This window comes from Leptosomus discolor, chromosome 1, assembly GCF_034619465.1.
Source record: "Leptosomus discolor isolate bLepDis1 chromosome 1, bLepDis1.hap2, whole genome shotgun sequence".
NCBI lineage: Eukaryota > Metazoa > Chordata > Aves > Leptosomiformes > Leptosomidae > Leptosomus > Leptosomus discolor.
This window is the reverse complement of record NC_141391.1, coordinates 158,242,993-158,265,615: the sequence shown is the minus strand read 5'-3', so window position 1 is coordinate 158,265,615 and position 22,623 is coordinate 158,242,993. Positions and strand designations below refer to the sequence as shown.

Sequence of the window (22,623 nt, the reverse complement as noted above, 5' to 3'; positions counted from 1 at the left end):
TTGCTGCCTATTGCATGTTTTTAATAGAATCGTAGAAAGTATTGGGTTGGAAGGGACCTCTAAAGGCCATCTAGTCCAACCCGACTTCCTTGTTCAGAGTTTACAGATCTTTCTGGCTACAGTCTATCTTCTTATTGAGTAACAAGGAAAACAGTGGCCTCTGCGGCATGCTATAACCTTGTCTTCCTGCTGTCAAGAGCGCAGGGTCTTCCCCGGAGGAGTCACCTGGGCTGTGGCACACAGACCTTCTGGCCTGGCAGGGAACAGCACATGTTGTTGCTCTAATCAATACAGGCCATTCTGTTAACTTTTTTCTGCCATTTCTCTGATTCTTACACACATGCATCTCCGTTCATATCATCTTGGTATTTTCTGTTTCAAGACTCAACATATTGATGACCTCAAAGTACAGGAAAGAGACGGCCTGGACAATACAAACTGTGAAGCATTTTCGCCATGCTTAAATGATGCTCTATCTTCTGTTTAGGTTTCTTCATGGAACCCACTGTTTTCACAGATGTTGAAGACCACATGCATATTGCTCAAGAAGAGTCCTTTGGTCCTGTGATGGTGATTTCTAAATTTAAAAACGGGTATGTTCTCCTCTGGTTACTGTTAGAGTGAAAATGAAAAAGTTTCTAAGTGTAGAAATGATAGCATACATAGTATGATTTTGTTAAATCTTCTAAGATCAGTCTGAATCCCTAGATCCTCTTCCAGCTAAATTCTGAGAAAATACCCTTTTTAGTAAGGGGTATCCTGTTCCATGTTGATACAGAACTAACGCTGTTAGCAGTGTGTGACTGCATAGAATGCAACTGTAAGTGCCAGTTCTTAAATAAAACTTAATATTCAGTGAAACATTCTTACTGAAGTTCACATGGTAATGGCAACGGCTTGATCAAATCACAAAATGTGTATTTTTTCCAGTGGAATCGCTTATTTTTCTCTTTGTCACAAAAGACCGCATAGCATTGTTGTGCATTGTGTAACATTGGCACGTTACTGTTGCGAATGTAAATCTCTGTGTATTTTGTAGACTGAATAGTTTTAATAATAGTTTTAATAGCTTTCACTTCAGATCATAGGAATTATTTTACACACAGATGAGATTAAAACCCTATATAGAAAATTCATATAACTATTTCTACCATGTTTCACTTTCTGCAGCTTGATAATGAAGTTAAGAATCAGCCACATAGATAACCCTTCACATCTATAAATTTTGTATGGTGATAAGGGACTGTACTGAGATTTTTAAATTAATATGGATTTTTTAAGCTATGTGGAGGTAAGATACAAATAGAAAACAGCACTCCGGACACGTCCTGAAAAGTTGTGTCTTGATAGAAGTCTGAGTTTCAGCACTTACTGTCCATTAACTTGTAAAGCAGGGCCAAAATTTTAGCAAACTGATTTGTAATCTAGTGCCAAGCTCTGCTTTACAAAGATTTTTGTACTTCTCTAATCCCCAAGCTGTGCTGTAGCTGAGCAGTTGGTATGCATAGTGCAACTTCTCCTTTGACATTTCTTAGTGTAGATCTTAACCACTGAAATGTAAGGTTATAGGCTTTACAAGTTTGAAGTAAGGGTATGAATATCCATAGATCTGTCAGATGGACACAGAGATTCGTCCTTAACAACTTGTCTTTAAAAAAGCTAACTGGAGAAGAGCGAGCATGGGAAAAGGTGCTTCAATGACATTGAAGGCAGAAGGTTGCTAACACCTTTTTATTTTACCCAGTTGCAATTAAGTAATTTCTTTCCCCCGTAGGGATGTCGATGGAGTGCTGCGACGGGCAAATACCACAGAATATGGCTTAGCTTCAGGAGTTTTCACAAAAGACATAAGCAAAGCTCTCTACATCAGTGAAAAGCTAGAAGCTGGAACAGTGTTTATTAATACATATAACAAAACTGACGTGGCAGCACCATTTGGTGGATTTAAGCAGTCTGGCTTTGGGAAAGATTTAGGTAAGTTGTTCTCTCCCTCCGTCATTTCTCATCTGACAGTCCAAATCAATGAAAATCAACCTTACCCGTGTACAGTGTGTCTAGTAAAACATGAGCCATGGATGCATTTCCTGCATCCCCTACATTCCTCCAATTACAGTAATCTAGTTCCTCTCCCATCCCTACAATATTCCTGCCTCAATACCTCCAGTTCAGCTCTTCCTGTGGCTAAATTGGCTAAATAATTGGCTAAATAATACTACAGCACGCAGAATACTCCTTTCCAACTCCTCTCAGAGCAGTCAAATTACAGCTTGTCCAGAGCTGCGTTCAGGCTACAAAATGCTATCAAACAGCAAAGGTATTAGCCAAAACCTTGTTTCCTCTCCATCAGAAAGAACACTAATTTAGGTTTCTCCTTTCTTCTAAGAGCATGGAAAATTTTTAATGCCTTAAAATGTCATAAAAATTTGCCAACATCCAGAGAGAAAGATGCGTTAAAAAAATATTTTCTTTTCAAAACCAGTTTTAAAAAAAAAGTGAAGTCTAATCCACCAAAGGCCAAGCCTCGTGGCAAAGAAAAACGAAAGAAAAAAATTTCAGTGACATGATGGATTTTTGCCTTTGGAATCTCTAGCAAGTATCAGACATTTCCTGAAACCAAAGTGAGTAACGGTATCAGGAAAAAAAGATTACTAATTTTTGCACAGCTTCTTTACCTAGAAACTTTAACACAGGCAAACCAAAGTTTGTAAATTCAACTATGAGCCCCCAGTGACCATTTAGAGACTGACGCTGCTTCAGTCCCACCCAGGTGGCTGCTTGTTAAATTCCAGCTCCTTTTTCTTTCCGCATCTGTTGGGTTTGGCCTCTTCTTGTCAAACTGGTTCTGTCAATCTCAGTGGGATTGTTTCCTCAGTTTCCATTGTTCCTTAAGGACTCAAATATCGGCCAAAGCATTTAAAATCTGTTCTTAATAGTATGTCTCTGACAACATTCTCTCATTTAGCTACTATTCTAACTGGTCAATATTGTGCTTGTACAGGTGAAGAAGCTCTTCATGAGTATCTCAGAACCAAGGCTATCACTGTGGAATACTAAAGTAACAGCCTCACTTGGAAAGTAAACTTTCGGCAGAGTTTGAATCTTAATGACTCCATGAAGCACTTAATACCAATATGCTGTCTGCAGTGCTACAACTGAAAAAAAACCCCAAACAAAACACCCATTCCATAGATATAGTTCCTATATATTCCATATAGTTCCCATAAATCAGGTCCAAATTTTAGTCTCACTGACAGATAAAAGCATCTGGAAATTAACCCGAGTTATCAGCAGCAGTTGTTAGCACAATCCCCCCAAAAAGCCCAAGAACATGGTTTGGTTTATTTTTTAACCCAACTGAAGAATGAGTTCGCACATGCCTACTTATGTGAACATAATATTTACACGATCGTTTTAAATCCTTAGTCATTAGGCTTCTCTTAAAGTTGAACGAAAATACACTGATTATGCCATTTTTGCTATAAACCAGCTCAAGTTCTACAGTAGCAATTAAACATTCTGCTCTGGTGACTCTTCAGCAGTACAGAAAACCTTTGTGCCATAAGAAGTAAATCAATGCAAGAAAGTGCACTTACTATGATCTTTGTATAGTACATACAGAGTTCAACATTGGTGTTAAACTATGCACATCAAGCTAAAGTTACTGAAAATATTTTCTATCTTTTTGTTGATATGAAATGTGTGATCTGCCTGCAATTTGAAAGGTGGTTACATTACAGATTAAAATCATTTTTTGTGTCTGTGCGCATGGACTGTTATCACCATTTTATAAAGCCTGATTATTACTTTGTATTTCATACTTTCAAAAAAAATATTCTACAGGAAAATCCCTTGTAAAATGTCAAGAGTTATGATGCTGGCTTTCAATCTTTGTTCAGTTTGAAGAAAATTTTCCATAGATCGAGACCTTATCTAACAAACTAAGCCTACTAAGACCACTTGCTCTTCTTAAGAGCGCAACTCCACCCAAAGCCTAATCTGACCTATGGGCTGCCATTAAAAGTAGCAGTCCCATTCTTTGATTCCCATCCTTCCCCTTCGCTAAAATATTTTGTGGTTTAATCACTTAATCCCAGTAAATCATGCCCCCATTCTATTTTTAAGAAGCTGTATTGTGAAAGACCATAATCCTTGTTATTTCTTATCACAAATATTACAGAAACAGATGTTAAAACTATAGCTTTAACTATGGGATTCAAAATAAATTCTGTAAATAATTGCAGGTTTCAAGTCATGATATTAAGATTAATATTTGAGCAAATACAATATAGAAAATTTTACTTTAATGGTGTTGAAAATACAAAGTTCCTTTAAGAAACAAATTATGACCTCCAGGAACATGATAGATACTCCTGAAATGCAAACCGATCCACAAAGTAAATACACCAGCCCAAATCACTGTATTCCATCAATGTGAGACGAGTATGAATGAAACACACTTTCACTGATCTGGATTTCACAATTGTTTCAAGCTAACTTAAGTACAGGCCATCTGAAAATTCACCTTCTTATTCTGGCAGTGACAGTTGTTAACAAAATGGAGAGGACAGAAATGTGGCAGGGAAGACGGGAGATTAAAAGCGTAGATTAAAGCAACTGTGACACCACAGGGGCAGACGTGACCATTTAAGCACCAAGGGTATCTGCACCACAGCCACAAACGTTCCAGACAGGAGCTACTGACCTGCCCGTAATCATACGGAGCTCAGTGCAGGCACAGAGGGTATGTCATCCTTTGCTGAACTCTCCTGACTCATGGCTGTCCTTAGCCATGCCAGCTCATCTTGAAACGACCTCGGCCGCTGCTTGTGTCAACAGTTACTGTCACGAATGCAATGTAGACAAACCCCTAATGTACTTTAAGAGAATGTTTAATATTGAAGACATTGTACATAACACTTCAGAGGACATGGAATATAAAAACCAAAGCTTTTTGCCTAGTTCACTCCTTCCTGCCCTTGAAGCAAAAATTTTTTCTAGCACACTACAAAAATCCGTCTTCAAAAATGAACAGAACAAGAATTTTAACTAGTTCAAGTGCCCCAAATTCTAGCTGCTTTCTTAGTCTAACCTACTACGAAGTTCATTTCCATGCTGTTTGATGATGTACTTAATTCTTCAGGAGTCCAGCCTGCCTCATTCATGAGTGGATCCTGAATTCTCCGCCATGTAAACTATAGTATTTCACATGATCCTGAGGGATGCCACACTGGGAAACAAGGTAGTTCTAAGGGCCAAGTCTTCAAAGTAAGAAAACACGATTTGGGTTTTTGTTGTTTTGGGCTTTTTTTGTTTGTTTGTTTGTATTTTTCTTTTTTAAAGTAAAATAAAATGGATTTACTCATTCACTTTGCTGTCCAAAATTTCTATTTTGCCTTTTTCTCCCTTTTGTTCAGGAAACTTAATATTGTCTATTGTCACTTCATCAGTTATACAGTCATCTTCAGATTCAGAGTCACCTTCTGAAGTTAGTATCTCTTCATCTGTATCAGAACCACTCAGTTCAACTACAGCCATATTCTGGAAAAAGAGACCTTAGTTAACACATTATACATTTCTATACCACTTCCATCATTTGAGTAAAACATAAAGCAAACACATGGAACAGACTACTACTATAAGAAAGCCACAATTAGAAAGACTTTTGGGTTGTCCTAAGATTATAACAAATATCATGAACAGATTAATAAACATTTAAATTGTAATTTATATTGCCCTATAGCAAATATGAGGCTATTTGTCATTATCAAAGACAGAAACGGGTCAATAGCTGAACTCAGATAGTCTAAATCACATGTTTAAACTGACAATCAGGAGGCTTCAAAAGTGATTTTCAGTAAAGAATTTAAATGCAACTATTTGGATCACGAATTGGCTGGATGGTTGTACTCAGAGCACCACAGTCAATGGCTCAATGTCCAAGCAGAGACCAGTGACGAGTGGCGTTCCTCAGGGGTGGGGTATTGGGACCGGCGCTGTTTGACATCTTTGTCTGCGACATGGACAGCGGGATCAAGTGCACCCTCAGCAAGTTTGCCCATGACACCAAGCTGTGTGGTGCAGTCGACAGGCTGGAGGGAAGGGAGGCGATCCAGAGGGACCTGGACAGGCTGGAGAGGTGGGCCTGTGTGAACCTCATCCAGTTCAGCAAGGTCCTGCACCTGGGTCGGGGCAATCCCAAGCACAGATACAGGCTGGGCAGAGAATGGATCGAGAGCAGCCCTCGGAAGAAGGACTTGGGGGGGCTGGTGGGTGAAAAACTGAACATGAGCCGGCAACGTGTGCTCACAGCCCAGAAAGCCGATCGCATCCTGGGCTGCATCAAGAGAAGCGCGGCCAGCAGGTCGAGAGAGGGGATTCTGCCCCTCTGCTCCACCCTGGTGAGACCCCACCTGCAGTGCTGCGTCCAGCTCTGGGGCCCCCAGCATAAGACATGGACCTACTCAAGCGAGTCCAGATGATGCCACAAAGATGCTCAGGGGGCTGGAGCACCTGCCCTATGAGGACAGGCTGAGAGAGCTGGAGTTGTTCAGTCTGGAGAAGAGAAGGCTCCAGGGAGAGCTTATAGCGGCCTTCCAGTGCTTAAAGGGGGCCTGCAGAGAAGGTGGGAGTATAGTGAGAGGACGAGGGCTAACGGTTTCAAACTGAAAGAGGGGAGATTTGGATTAGCTGTTAGGAAGAAATTCTTTACTGTGAGGGTGGTGAGACACTGGCACAGGTTGCCCAGAGCAGCTGTGGCTGCCCCCTCCCTGGCAGTGTTCAAGGCCAGGCTGGATGGGGCTTGGAGCAACCTGGTCTAGTGGGAGGTGTCCCTGCCCAGGGCAGGGGGGTTGGAACTAGGTGGTCTTTAAGGTCCCTTCCAACCCAAACCGTTCTGTGAGTCTATGATTTAGTATACAAGGGGTCATGATATATACATAAACAGGTGTTTATAGATTTATTAATATAGTTCATATCTTAGAACCTAGTAGTGTTCATGGCACTACAACTACTGCAAAATAACAAGTAGTTTAAAACACCTTTTTTTGAAGCAAAAGTGCTCATATATTTCCATATGCAGAGCCACAATTTTTGAGGGCTGTTTTGAGGTCTGTTGAGGTCTGAAGTCTGAAAACATCTGTCTTAAAATGATAATCCTCACCTCAAAAACTTCCTGTATGCTGCAAAGCAAAATACAGGAATTTGAGATGCAAATAAACTTCTTCAGTAATTTGCAAATAGCATTATGCTATTAATCACGATGTCTCCTGGCTTGTTTATTATAAATCCAAGACACTGTCACATGAAAAATCTTTTTAAAATCCTGGTTAAGTTGCCCACTACACTTCAGCATATTAAAACAAACAATTTTCATGATCCCCTTTGTTTTCTCGCTACTTATTTGGAATTCTTCAGCATATACCAGCACTGAACAACCTATTGCTTGTAGGGTGGATGCAATCTTCAGGAACTCTGAGTCCAACCAGCAGCCAATAAATTGTTCTGACAGCTCACACACCAAACCCCAGGCTGCCTTACTTCTGTCTTTCACCTTGTGGGTCTGCAGGCCAGAAGGCACTTGTCTGGGACATGCATGTATCACACCACCTTCATACTGAAATTTTCTTACATAAGCATGTGGCTGCAGCAATTCAGTTTAAAACAGAAGTAAAATACTGATGTGAATGTAACTAAATAAGCAAACACCAACCATAAAGGAGCACAATAACACTAACAACCTTTCTAAGCCCAAGACCTATAGCCAGTCCTAAAAATACCTACAAAGCACAGCTGAAAGGCAGTTATTACTCGTACACTAAAGCCTTCTGTTATGCCTTACTAGGTCTTACACCATCCACTTTCTAAACCAAATTACTCATGAGACATTTAAAATACAATTCGTAAGTCACTTTTGATACAGAGTAGCTGATTCAAAAGTCTGTCTTATTCTGGCCTTAAACTACTTCATCCCCAGTCATTAAATTCTGCAAGTATAAAAACCAAGTAGTAAATTTTAACCAAATAAGCATTTTTATTACATCTATGTTCTAAATTTGCAGATCGCAGACAAAAATTGTAAAGACTTAGCCTTATCTATCTATCAAATCATCTCATTCTAACATCAGAGGATTATTTTAATCACATCTAAATTTACTTTATAAATAAAAAAATATAGGAGTATTTACCATTTCTATAACTTTTTCTGTTGCACTGTCTAGATTTTCAATATCAAACTGATGAGCTGGTGCTGTTGCCATTTTTCTTCTTAGCTCATCATTTGCATGGGCCATCTGTGGTAAAAAGCTCTGTACTCGGTCCAAAACTGAAAAAGAAATAATTATCACATGTAGGTATACAAACAGATGCACATTAATTTATAAATTTATACCTCAGAAAACTAAGCATTTAAATAGATTCCATTTCAACTGTAATTTCCAGCTGTCTACCATATGTAAGATGTTTTAATAGGAGAATTTGTTACAGTATTCAAATGCCCAAGACATAAACAGCAAAAAGATACCAAACCCATTGGTCAGCATGTGGTGCAGGAAGAAATAACTTCAACAATTCCACCTGGATTCTTAAAACAAAATGCGACTACTTTACAGAAAACTTGCTTGTAAATGCCATGGTTTTAAATACACATTGAGTGCAATCTCAAGAAACTTCCACATCAGCATTATGTCCAATGGAAATATAATTATGTCCTCTTTTCTTCTCTACTAAGGTATAGACTGAAGAAAATGGAAAAATCAGCAGTAGCACAGATGCCACCGATGTCATGCTACACTAAAGAAAGTTCAGTCATCAAAAGGGGCTCTGTAATTAACATGGTGGGAGAGAGATGGTTGCTCTAGGTTGAAGGATAAAGCACGTATCCTCTACAAAAATATCCCTCTAAGCTCAGTGGGACTTTCCAGCGATTTTAAGATAATCAGTGTTGTTAGGAGAATCACACTCATTTCCCTTCCATGGAGGAACAGAGTATCTTCACCTGCCTCCAGAGTTTCTTCAAACAATTTTTGCTCCACACATGCAGATGAGCCAATCACTAGTTTTCACTCTCTTGTGAAGTAAGAGGTACTATTCTGAGTGAGCTCCACAGAAGTCTGACAGGTATAACCTACCTTTGAAACACTGTCATCTTTGTAGAGACTTTTATCCAAGAAAGCTCAATATAACAAATGTTTTTTCTACTACTTTTTAAATCTCAGCTCAATCACAAAATAAAAATATAACAGTTTGACAGGAGTCCATTTAAAATTAAATGCTTTTATACACCAAATATTTTATACAGAGAAATTACTTCTGAAAAGAGATAAGAAGCCCAGATCAGCAAAAAAGCAACAATTCTGTAACAGAAAAGAGCAATCTGAAACTAAAGAACTCCGGTATATTTTCACAAAGAGAGAAACTCCTGAAGATACACTACTTTCAAAGAATAACAATTTTTACACGATGTCCTCTTATGCACGGAGTTACACTGAAGAGAATGTCAGCAATCTTAGCTTTGACTAAGAAAGAAGGAACATGGATCCATTAAAGAAACAGGTTTTTTCTTAGTGCATTCAAATTAACTTGTTATGAATGAATGGTTATATGATCTGGCTTAATAATTTTGCCAGCACACTTACTAAAAATAAAGTTCTGAAGGTAATCTACGTAACTTGCACCAATCTGAAAGCAGCTGACTAAGTGAAAAGAGCAAAGGCACAACCTGGCAGACCCACTGCAGACAGCGGGAGTATCTCTGCGAGGAGAACAGAGTCCCTAAAACCTGCAGCTGTCACGCCTCCCATCACAAAATCCAGCTTTGCAGAAGCAGCACTTGTGTGATAAACCTGTGGGACGTGCAGCTGCCACAGAGGCCCTGGCACTAATTGAAACTGAACACAAGAGTTTCTCCCTTCACTAATGCAAGGAAAGCACTGAAGCAACAGTCATGTCAAAGACGGTACCGACTACTTGATGCTGTTCTAACAACAACAACGTCCTACTTACCATCACTCCTTGGCATCCTAACCGTCTGTAAAGTTGTGGCCTTCTTGCTGCTACACTTTGAAGTAATCAACAAAGTTTCTTCCAGCCCTGGAAACAAACAAGTATTTCAATGTGTACCTGTGTCAACTGCAAATGTCACGTTTTGACTGTGAGGTTCTCTTCTTGCTGCTGCTTTTCCACCTTTCCACAACAAGACTAAACACAAGCGTTCAACTGTCTCTGCCTCCATCAATGCCACTCTGCTTTCCTGCAAATTCTGTTTCTTGATGTCCGTCTGGGGTGGTCACCTCAGTAGCTCTGTACACAGTAGGCAGTGAATGCCCAGAACTTGCTACCACAAGAGGCTGTGAAAGCAGATGGATCAGCAGGTTCAACACGTAATTAGACGAATTTGGGCAGCAGACTCACCATCAGATACTAAAAGGACTGAGCAGGAACATACTCCCTGGCATCCCTACCCCTTCAACTGCAGCTACTGGGCAACGACAAGACTGGTGAGCACACAGTGCTTAACCTAACAAGTTCTCTGTAACTACCATCTGCTACTGCAGTTGTTGGAAAAAAGAATACTGGGCTACACGGACCACTGCTCTGACCCAGCAGATCACTTCAGCCCACTGCTTTTAAAGTCTTTTGCCAAAGACTTATTTAGCGACAGATATCAACGCACAGAGAAACAAACTACCTGCAATAACCGACAGCAAAGCACTGTGAAGTGACAGGTAACGCGTGCCAGTCACACTGATTTAAATCCCTTCCCTCACGTGTGTGGCCGAGTGGTGGCAAGCAACGAGAGAAGCCACACACGGTGGTGCTAATGACCTAAGAACTTATTTTCAAGCATCGTAAAATCCAACTGATGTAGGGAAACTGCATTAATTAGACAAGTTAGTTCTCATCACCGCCAGCACAGCCATCAGCCCTTTACCATTAACTAAAATGAAGCTTTATTTCTTTTTAACAGTCTTTTTATCCACGTAGAAATGTTGTTACGACTAGCGGTACGAATCCAACGCTTGTTTGGGGTTTCCTCACCCCTTACTACGGGAGAACGGCACCTCTTCAAACCACGCGAGAAGCACTAACAAGCGCAGCACAAGCAGCCAGCGGCCTGAAAAGCCCCTCCCTCGGGCAGCCCAGGCCGAGGGCTCACCCCGAGCCGACCCCCCGCTCCCTCTCCCCGACCACCCGACCCAGGGGGCGGTCGCACTGAGCCCCGCAGCGCCAGTCTCGGCGCCCGGCCTAAAGGCGAACGGGAGGGGGAGGCCCAGCTCAGCTCGGAGAGCGGCGCCACATCTCCCGGCCGCGGGGCCCCCGTCGCCCCCGCTCACCTCCTCGGCGCCCCACGGCCAGCAGCTCCCGAGAAGCGGCCGGGCCCGCCGCTCCGCCGGCCCCCGCCATGCGCTGACCGAACCGGAAGTGGCTCCTGGCCGAGCGCAAGCGCCGCCGTGGCGTGGCGCGGCGCAGCGCCCCCTGGAGGGCGGGAGGGGCAGAGCCGCCCCGTGGTGCGGCGGGGGCGCTCCTCTGGGGCTCCGCGGCGTCACCGCCGCTTCTTACGTCAGGTAACCGTCACGAACACCTGCAGTCATGTAAATCTGGGGTTAGTAATGCAGAAAGGAAAATAATTCACGTTACAAAGAGTAGTAGTCTTTTAGTCTTTATGAAGCGGTTTCCTGGCCTGTATCAGCAATGGTGTGGGCAGCAGGAGTAGGGAGGTGATCATCCCCCTGCACTCAGCACTGGTGAGGCCACACCTTGAATACAGGTGCGGTTTTGGGCCCCTCACCACAAGAAGGACATTGAGGCGCTGGAGCGTGTCCAGAGAAGGGCAACGAAGCTGGTGAAGGGCCTGGAGAACAGGTCTGGTGAGGAGCGGCTGAGGGAACGGGGGTTGTTCAGTCTGGAGAAGAGGAGGCTGAGGGGAGACCTTATCGCTCTCTACAACTGCCTGAAAGGAGGTTGTAGCGAGGTGGGGGTTGGTCTCCCAAGTAACAAGCGATAGGGCAAGAGGAAACGGCCTCAAGTTGCACGAGGGGAGGTTTAGATTGGACATTAGGACAAACTTCTTCACCAAAAGGGTTGTCAAACATTGGAACAGGCTGCCCAGGGAAGTAGCAGAGTCACCATCCCTGGAGGTGTTCAAAAAACGTGTAGATATGGAACTTCTGGACATGGTTTAGTGGGCGTGGGGGTGTTGGGTTGGTGGCTGGACATGAAGATCTTAGAGTTCTATTCCAACCTTAATGAGTCTATGATTCTATGATTTCATCCATGGGTATTCCGTGATTTCAGTGGAGGGAGGGGCATAATACTGCCAAGGAACCTGTAACAGGGAGTCATGAAACGATTGCCCAAGATCACCTGCCAAGCAATTAGAAAAGCCAGAAACAGCACCCTCAGGTGCTATTTCCAAACCGCAGGTTTATAGTCTAACCTGTTGGCAACAGAAGCGGACGCGATCTTTATCCGATTTGCAAGGTGGCTCAACCTTGTATCCGCACTGCGTAACGTGAGCACACACGAGGCATGGATACATATGGGTGCTGCTAGGGTGGAGGGACAAAAGCATCCGTAGCCCAAGTGCCCAATAAATCCAGGCCCGAGACAGCATTCACCACTGAATTAATAGCTCTGAGGTCTGGGCTGCTTCATTCATTTAATGCAGTATCGACTCAGAGCTCAAGGTGATGCTGCGTATTTCACTGCTGTAGTGCAGACTGTTTTGGCCCCAGTCCTGCAGATACATTCTCCTATCCTTAAGTTTCTGCTTTTCCACGCAGCAGCCAGCTCCAGCCTATGGCAGACACTTGGTGACTCGCCCACGCTGCCTTTTGTTCTGTCTGGAGAAAGGAAAAGAGATGCTGCACACTTGGCTGCTGTCGCCACCGTTATATCCCAGTTCTCTGTTCTTCCTCTTTCTTCCCTTTCACCTTCCACTTCAGGCATCCTCACTACTTGGGAGTGTCAAGCAACAACCGTGGAATACTACTAGTAATGATAGTAACCGCACAAGTTTAGCTGGCTTGAATGTTTTAACATATTAATACAAAATGTATCTCAAAGCAAGAGTTTTGAGGATTGACCAAGAGAGCCCGGCAAGGCCTTGACTCTGCACTTGGTTTAACACAGGCAGCTGATGCCAAGGCAGCTACTCGCAGCCCCGCATTCAAGCGCTCGGCGCTGCGTGCAGGGTGTACAGACCTGCTGGGCAACAGCAAGAACACTCCGACTGACCCAAATCCTTAAAAAGCTGGATTCCCGAGGAAGCTATTTTTAGCCAAGCGTCAGGAAAGAACGAAAACGTCCCAGTAGCCGACATTCTGCAGTCGGTACAAAACGACGACTCTTGGGCTACGTCGCCAAGAAAACCTCTGCAACCGGGAGCACCGGCACCGGCACCGCCTGCCCGCGGAGCGCCCCTGCCGACCCCCCCCACCCCCCCGCCTTTTGTTACCCCCGCGGCCGCGGAGCATCAGCCGGGCCTTGCGGGAGGAGCGCGGCGGGGGCCCAGCCTCGCCCCGAGCACTGCGCTGACCGAGGGGGGCCGAGCGGGCGCGGCGGGAAGCCCGCGGGATCCCTCAGCGCAGGCGGCGGCGGCGACGGGGTGGCAGGCGGCCGGAGCTGCCCCGGGGGGGGGCGGGCCGGGCTGTGAGCGATCGCGGGCGCGGCCCCCTCCGCGCCCCGTCCCCTCCTCTCGCCTCAGCGGCGCGGCGCCCCGCCGCTCGGCTCCTCCCCCGCCCGCCGCCGGGACAGAGCGGCCGGTGGCGGCGGCGGCGCCGGCTGCTGCTGCGCATCACGGGCCACATCATCGCGGGGGCTGCCCGCCCTCCAGCTGCTTCCGCGCCTGCTCAGTGGCGGCGGCGCTCACCTAGCTCCGGAGCTGTCACCGCCGCCGGGCTGCTCCCTCCCCGCCGCAGCGATGGAGCGGGACCCCGGGCCGCTGCTGGCATCGCCCTCGCCCAGGTGAGGGGAAGGCGCGGCCCGAGGGGGCGGAGGGGGGCGGGGGGGGGACGGCGCCAGCGAAGGGAGAGGGGTCGGGGCGGGCTGGTGACCTGGCGCCCCGGGGCGAGGGAGGCGGCGGGGGCCGGGGGAGGCGGCGGGCGGGCGGGCGGGAAAGTTTCCTCACGAGTGGCGGAGGTGCCGGGCGCCGCCCTGCAGGCGCTGCGCCCCCGGGAGCGATGCGCCTGCCCCGCCCCGAGCGCCGGGGGTGCCCGAGGGCCGTGGGGCTGCGGTGAGGCTGGCCCCCTCCCGTCTCCCCCGTACGCCGGGCCCTGAGGCGGCCGCCCGCCCTCGCAGCGTGCCTCTGCGCCCTCCTTTCGCCGGCATCCCGCGCCCTGCAGCCGCCCGTCCCGGCGCCAGGGCAGGCTCCGCTCGCCGCCGGCCTGCCCGGGTGTCCTGCGCCCGGCCGGCGGATGCTGAAGGGCGTAAGGGCCGCCCGCGCCCCGGTGCCCTGCGCCCCTCAGAGCCCCGCAGCGCCTTTCATCATGGGCACATAGTGATGCACTGCTCCAGGTAGCCCGGACCATGAGCCTCTTCTTTGGTTTCTCTGTGCGTGCACAAGATCTGGCCGACGTTTCCAGTGGCCCGTACGCCCTGGCGCTCTGCACATCCGTATGTGCTTGCGTGTCTGTTCCCACCTTTCTGCACCTATAAAAATATGCTGGAATCTGCCACCGCAGGTGCAGTTGCCAGACAAGGATGGAAACTGTACCCCAACGGCACACTTACAGACTTCAACGATTATCCTTTTTTGTTGTTGTTCACAAGCTTAATTAACATGTGATGGTACATTTATGCTTTTTCTGTACTTTTCTGCCAAAACATGGGACCTTTTTGTGATTTACTCTACTTCACTTTCTACTGTCATTAATTGCCAGTTAAAGTTGTAGCTGTCTCTTTCTTTAATTTCACTGAATCTTATAAATTCCCCCCCTGCACCGCTGTCCAGGATGCAGTTGTGTGTCTTCTTCATTCACGTTTGATCCTAGATTATAGACCACACTACATTAGCCAGACTCCGATAAATCGAACATATAAAATCAAATAATTATTTAGTCTTAGTGTCAGGAACAAAACATAAATACCTGAAAAAAGTCTGCTCATAAATTTTTTCTAGGTAGAATCCTAGCAGGCTTTAGTGGACATCCTAAGTTATCCTCACTTTACCAGTTCAGTAATACTGATAAAAAGATGAGAGCAGGTGGGAAGACCTGTTTGGGCAGCATTCACTAAATATACTGCCTTAAAGAGGTTGTGAAACTGGAACCATAAATACTACGGTATGACTGGTAGACCCTTCAGAAGGGAAAATAACAGTGTCTCATTTTCTTTTCAAATACCTTAGGATATTATCCACAAAAAACAATGTGAAGTCTGTATCCTAGTGCCTGAGTTAATAAGCAATTCATCCCTCCTTGGTGATAACAGTAGAAACCTGTAATCAGGATCCCAAATAGTACAGTTAGGACTTATCCTGGTAAGTATCTATTGGTTACTTAATCTAGAGGACTGCATTCTCTCTTATATTTCAGACTTTCCCACCTGCTTTTGATGGGCTGTGTGTAATTTGCCTGGTATTTTTCATATTGATATTTCATTTGGATGATTTTACAACCTGAGCGCATTCCACAGCCTTGCTACCTCATTTCTGGCTCTGCTTTGGTCTCTTCTAATTGAGTTGCCTTAAAAGTGCAGAGGCAAACCAAATCTTTTTCGCACAGCTGCTTTTCTCTTCCTTGGGGCCAAAACTGAAAGCTGCCATGTTCAGGAAGTGGAATGCAGCAGTCTCAAACTTGTTTGAAAACTGAGCCTGAGGCTGGCAGCTCTTTCAGTGTCTTTTATTCAAGAAGGCATCTGGAGGTTCTTTAACCTGTTTTTTTCCCTCATTATTTTTTCTTTCATTTCTTTTGCTGTTACTTTAACCTACAACTGCCATACAATAAACACCATGTTAACTAGTTTACTGTGTAATATTTAAGAAATGGTGTGTAATGCCCATATCTCTGCCTTACATGCAACATTCATTAATTTTCAGCATGTTTTCCAGTCTTTAATACTCAACATTAAGTAGCTGGTGTAAATGATCTTAACCCAGCAGACTGCCTTGGGTTCCGGGTTCTATGAAACAGTTAATGATAATGCAGTTTGTTTATTCTCTATAACACTGGGGCAATATGATGTCACTTTCACTTTCACTGATGTGCCCACTAGGGCAATGTAAATGATTAGCCGCAGCTGTGATAAGGGTGTCAGTGTGACACGGGGAACTGGTACGTATACAGGACAGCATAGTGGAGAAGAGGCTGCGCAGATCCCTGTATCACTTGTGTAAATCTTATTCTGAACTTAAAGAAGGCCCCCAAAGCCTCACATTTCAGACTTTACAGAATCTCAGAATTCTTGAGGTCAAAAGGGATCTCGGGAAATTTTCTATTCAGACTCCTCTCCTTAGTGCAGGGTCAAGTAGAGCAGGTAGCTTAGGGCCATGTCCAGTTGGGTTTCAAGTATCACCAAGGACGGAGTCTTCATAACCTGTTTGGACCAGTGTTCAACCACCCTCATGGTAAAAAAAAAAAATAAAAATTCTTATGTTTAAATGAAATTTCCTGTGTTTCAATTTGTGCCTGCTACCTCTCATCCTTTAATTGAAAAGAGTCTGGCTCCATCTTTGAAGACAGAAAAAGAGTCTTTGAAGCCAGAAAATAATCCAGCTTTGTATTTGTTTATTATGGCAAAATATTAAAGCTCAGTATTTTATTAATGTTTCATATTACTTTCCTGATTCCCTTTCCAAGGCTTGTTCTTGTACTGAGAGGTGCTTCTCAGACAGGCATGTTTAAGCTATTGTATTTTATTGCGGGCTACCCAGAAGTGTAATGTAGAGATTTTTATTGCTTTAAGAGATTACCTGTAAAAAAAAATATTTGCATCTTTTAGGAAAAGTGGGGTTTGACTGTGGTGTGATTAACTTTGGATCCTGTGAAGGCCCTCAGTATTATTTAGACAGGTGTTATCTTTTGGTTTTGTTAGCCAAACTCTGAAAGAAATTAGAAAATTAATTTTCCTAGACCTAGACTTTGATAAATATTTGGTTTAGCCTGTCATAATGTTGACCTACAAAAATTTCATACTCGATGATTCACTATTCTCCTCCTTTCCCCTATTTTTGAAGGTTCTTAAAAAACCACAATGATTTAATTACTAATTGTTTTCATGCTTTAAATAAATTATCAGCAGTCTAATCACTATATGATCAAATTTAGCTGTAGAATCCAGTCCCTTAACGCTGCTAGATGTTCTTTAAACCCTGGGAAAGTATAGAAGAAGCATCTCTTTTCCGTGCTCTTGAGAACTGAATCATGGATGTGTCTGAAGCAATGTTGGCAATTGGTTTGGGTAATAATGAAGAACGCTCTTTCTGCCTTTTCCTGAACAGTTACATTTTCTTTGTCCTCTTCATCTTTCTCAGAAGAATCAAGACCAATCAATCCAATCGCAGGTGAAGGATGGAGAAATGTGATAATGATCAGGTGCTCAGTTTCATAGCTGAAGTATCTGAGATTTTTCTGAAGCAGCTATCCATTTCCGACAGTCAGCATCCTTTCCAGCTCATGGTCCTGTCTATTTTCCACAGCATCTGCTTCTGCCTGTCCATTTTCCGCATTGTATATGCTGTCTCCTTGTGTATTTTCTAAATGGCTGTATGCATCAACTGTATTAACTCTTATGGGTAAAATTGGTTTGTTATCTGTTGGATTGCTAGGTGTCTCACTTCTCGGGAACACATCTTCAGCAAACAGCTGGGTATAGCTGTATTTCCTATTTGTTTATGTTTGTGTATGTTTGCAGGACTGAGAGGTGTGAATAACACACAGTAATTGTTATGTGGTATAAAATATATGGAGGAAAAGAAGAAACTATTAAAAGTAGGTACTTAGGAAACAATAAAGTAGTGGAAATTACTATATTCATAGTCTGGTCATAGCTCATTATTTTGTGTTTAGGGACAAAGACAAGGTGTCCTTTCATTTCATGTGTAATGTGCCAGGTGTCATGAATTTGAGGCTGCTTCCTGGCTTCGCAAAGGATCTTTGTCTCTCTTCCTTTTTTTTAGTGCTTCACCTTTCTCTGTTATCTCCTGATTATATGGCAAGAAACCAGATTCACTTATCTCTTCTTCCTACAGAAACTAGGGATGAGATTTTTGAGATTTTTACCTCCTATTCTTCATATAAGTTACTTGAGTAGAGCTTGCTTCTTTAGCTGGCTGTGTCTTCTCTAGACTAAACACAGTAAAATTGGCATTGCTCTTGTCAATGATAAAGCTTCTTGGGAAGTTCTTGTCCCTGAGATCACATACTATTCCTGAGATTGATTGCTGCATTTTGTAGGTACAACACCACCCCACCCCCACCCACCCCACCCCCCCATAAAAAAAAGGTACAGCAATATTAGCATCCTGTAACTCAAGATAAAATTAATCATCAGATGACATTTGGAAAATTATCTTTGTTGGAACACGTTTTTAGAAATTAATAGTTACATTCAGAAGGCTTCGTAGTTATCTCCTCTCTGTGTGCTCTGAGGAAGTAATTACTCTTCACTGTATTTTCCAGTTTGTCTTCTTAAGTTCTCATTTTTCAGCATTTATCGCTAGCACACTTTTTGTCATTCCAAGTCTTTTTGGTAGGAAGAACATAAATGACTGCCATGCAAACTGCTTCATACTATTTCAGCTGTTAGCCATCCATGCCAACCTCTTCCTCCCTTTGTAACTTGCTAGTTAGCCAAATAATTTTGCTGTTCCTTTTCTTTTTTCTTTTAAGTGCCATTTCTATTTGTTAACACTTTCTCATATTAAATGAAACCACAATCTTCCCAAAAGATTTGTTTCTTAAAAAAACCCAAGATAGTAAAAACTTAAAAGGACAAAAATCCATATGTTAGAAAGGTACAGATAATTAACCCAAATATTTTTGGCCAGAATTCCAGACCAATGAATAATTTCCATGAGTCACTGGTCTAGCACTCTGGTGATGTGACTGTTGCACATATAGGAGAAACCACAGTGAGACCCAGACTCTGTCTTGTTAAAGCTATTAGGAAATTTTCTCAATGTATTTCCCTGTGAGTGAAATAAAATCCTTCATTTGTTACTCCTCTCCTCAAAAACAATACCACCACCCCCCAAAAAAAACCCAGCGAGGTTGCTGTGGGTCTCAGTACGTGTCTTTCCTCATGGACACTTTTACATCTTAATTCTACATCCTATTCTTGAATTCTATCATAAAGTTTCTCTAATCCAGATGTTTCTTATGACAGCTGGAACTCGGATGACTAAAGTGATCCAAAGCTTTTCCCTCTGCAAGCTTCCTATATAGTGTGCCACTTCCCATCGTCATAAATCGGTTGGCAACCTTCAGCGCCCTAGGCTGTACCCTTCCTGAAATTTTAATTTTCCTTAACTACCATGAACTCCTCTTCTCTTTTATTCCTCTGAATCCTTCTATAAAGCTCTTTGCTATTGTCATAGAAGGTAATAGTTAGGTTGATGGTTTAATGATACATCTGCTTCTGGTTGTCTTTTTTTATGCACCGTTTCTCTTCTTTTACATAGATAATGCCACCTTTGGGCCAGGAAGAAACAAAATTGCCTCTTCTTGTTCTGTCTTTCTGTAGCACTTAACAGAGCACCATTTGGCCTGTGGTTAGAGCTCCTCTGGGATAGCAGCAAAAGTTGTTTTGTTATTCCTAATTAAAGTGTGTGGAAACCAGAATTGAGGCCTAGGAGGTTTTATGCACTTAGGCTGAAAGGCTCAACCCAGCACAATCTGCTATAGAGCTTGAAAGACATTGCAGGAATCTTAGTTACTTAAATTCCTCTCTTGGTCTTGAGGAAAAAAAGGTTGCTTTTTCTTGCAAAACTTGACTTCTTTCTAAATCAAGTGATAAACTCCATTGTAATTTTTTAAGTATTCGTTTCTTGATCAGAGCTCCTTTGGATAAAGCGTTTGGTAGAGGGAAAATATTCGTGTTGCATCTGAGTCATCTCTTTGCTAAAAAAATCCAAACCAAGTAATTCTGTGAGCAGCAGGACTTTTGAAGTTGACTTGCTGTGGCAATATGAGAGTGAATTATCCTAATATTTGAAGATGCCTTTACAGCAAATTTGGATCTCTTGTAAGGCTGTTACTAAAAGCTTTGACATCTTTAGTCTCTCTCAAATTTATCTGAAATTGCTCCAGAAAATTTGGATGACTCAAAAACGTTGAAGCTGAAGGAGGAAAAGTATAAGGATCGTAACATAACCCATATGATCTTAGGAGCTCAGTTTTCTTAGGAAACATAGATTAAAAATTCTCCAGCCCTAAACTATTTTTAGTGCCTCCAGTCCGTAAGATATGTTTTCACAGCTTTGCATAGATACCGTGTCTTGAGCTTGTGGAATTGTGTTATCCCATGACATGCTGGTGCAGTCTGCCTGACCTTTGTTTCTTTGTTTATGCCAATCACTTACTCGTATTCATGGAGTCTAGTAATAAACACCAAAGTCAACAAAGCTTCAAGTCAAATTAAGACTGTTTTTTTAGTAAATTACCGTAACTATTATCACAACATGAAAATTGAAGAAGAGGAAGGTAAAGTGTCTTCTGATGGAGGAAATGTCAAATGACTTGAGACTCCCAATACGTCATTGTTTAATTTTCTACCATGACAGAAATTTCAAAGTGCAAACAGATGCACATTATAACACATTAAACATAAAAGATAAAAAATTGTATTTGCATGGTTTGCAGAAAGCAAAACGAACTGACCACATCTAATGTTAATATTGATCAAATAATTAGATTTTAGTGGTTACTAGACATCAGAATAACCTGTCTTTCAGGAAATATCTGCAACCTGCACCTCATGCAAAATTAAATTAAAATAAGATTTTTAATACCTTTATTTTAATTATCCTAACTCCTAACGTTTTTTCCTAGTTTTAATTACATTTATTATGCCATATTTTTGAATACAGTACTGTAGGTTTATTTTTATATTAGACTAATTTAAACTATTTTAGACTAATTGGTCTGAATTTCATTACTATCTTCTTTCCTTGATATTGTAGTATTTTATGAAAAAATGTCAAGTTTTATTATGTATATAGTAGCTCTTTAACAGAATGACAGAATCACAGCATCACAGAATGTTAGGGGTTGGAAGGGACCTCGAAAGATCATCTAGTCCAACCCCCCTGCCAGAGCAGGACCACCTGCAGGAGGTCACACAGGAACGCTTCCAGGTGGGTTTTGAACGTCTCGAGAGAAGGAGACTCCACAACCTCTCTGGGCAGCCTGTTCCAGTGCTCTGTCATCCTCACAGTGAAAAAGTTTTTCCTTATGTTAGTGTGGAACCTCCTATGCTCCAGCTTGCACCCCTTGCCCCTTGTCCTGTCATTGGACATTGTCCTGTCATTCATTGGACATAGTCATTATCTACTCTAGGTGGTCCTGCTGTGGCAGGGGGGTTGGATTAGATGATCTTTTGAGGTCCCTTCCAACCGCTAATATTCTATGATTTTGTGAGCCTCTGGACATCGCCAAGAAGAGCCCGACTCCATCCTCCTGACACTCACTCTTTACATATTTATAAACATTAATGAGGTCACCCCTCATTAATGCTTCCCCAAGCTAAAGAGACCCAGCTCCCTCAGCCTTTCATCATAAGGGAAATGTTCCACCCCCTTAATCACCTTTGTGGCTCTGCGCTGGACTCTTTCAAGCATGTTTGCTTCAGAGAAAAATCAGTTTTTATGATTGCAAAATAGCATGCTGTTGAATTGTACATATCAATACTGTTTTTTTTATGGGGGTGAAGGGCAGGGACTGTCAACACATAAGGCCTTTGCCACCCAGAACATTGCTTTTGAGTTAGCACCTCTGATAGTGTTTTGAAAGTTGGGGGGGGGTTGCTTATTTTTTCGGGGCTCCTTTCCATTAGCAAAGAGTGGGAGGTACAACAGTGGCCCTGAAGTGCATCATGTGGGTTCCATTTGTCCATACCCTTGCACCTTGCAGAAATACTTTTCTCTGGGAACCTACTGCCTTCCAGGCCACTGGAAGTCTAGGCCTACATGCAGTGTATAGCCTGAAGATTTCCTGGGCTTCAAAAAGGCAAAAGCTGGCCCCTCACCAGTTCACTTATGATCCACATTGCTGTCTCTTTCTTTCACTGGAAAGTACACCAGTTTGTGAAGCTTCCTCACCCACCAACTTTCCTTTTTTACCTTCTAATTTCTTTCAACTTAAGCAGTTAAACGTTGGAGGAGATTGGCATTTCTACAAATACTTGCTTTGGAAAGATACTGGGTGATCTGAAAAATTAAACCAGTACCTTGTGTGTTCTGTAGAGTTAAAATACGTTAAAGCTTGACTATATACTTTTTACTTTTTTGCAGATCCAGTCTTGCTTATGGAGTTGTTGAAGAGCTGAGATCAATGAAAAAACATTTTCGCATGCAAAAAAGGATCATTTTGGTTTATCTGTTGTAAAATCATCAAGTGTGGCTCATCTACAGGATTTCTTTGCTGACATCTAAAGAACAAAGTGCTTTTCAACCTGTACTTCTGTAGCACT

At 43.1% G+C, this 22,623-nt stretch overlaps 2 protein-coding genes across 2 annotated transcripts in view; one reads left to right on the top strand and one right to left on the bottom strand.

Annotated features, from left to right (window-relative positions):
* Positions 1 to 3,054, top strand: part of ALDH1L2 (aldehyde dehydrogenase 1 family member L2) — a 34,577-nt gene extending 31,523 nt beyond the window's left edge. Inside the window, exons 22-24 of the mRNA XM_086468378.1 lie at positions 488 to 593; positions 1,775 to 1,974; positions 2,999 to 3,054. Coding sequence (XP_086324504.1) covers positions 488 to 593; positions 1,775 to 1,974; positions 2,999 to 3,054 — 362 coding nt within the window. The remainder of the gene's footprint in view (positions 1 to 487; positions 594 to 1,774; positions 1,975 to 2,998) is intronic.
* Positions 3,055 to 4,871: 1,817 nt separating this feature from the next.
* On the bottom strand, positions 4,872 to 11,400 carry NOPCHAP1 (NOP protein chaperone 1). Its single transcript, XM_086468369.1, has 4 exons — positions 11,331 to 11,400; positions 10,000 to 10,086; positions 8,184 to 8,320; positions 4,872 to 5,538 (listed from the first exon to the last, which is right to left on the bottom strand). The coding sequence occupies exons 1-4, from the start codon at positions 11,398 to 11,400 to the stop codon at positions 5,356 to 5,358; spliced, it is 477 nt and encodes a 158-aa protein (XP_086324495.1). The 3' UTR covers positions 4,872 to 5,355.
* Positions 11,401 to 22,623: the final 11,223 nt, after the last annotated feature.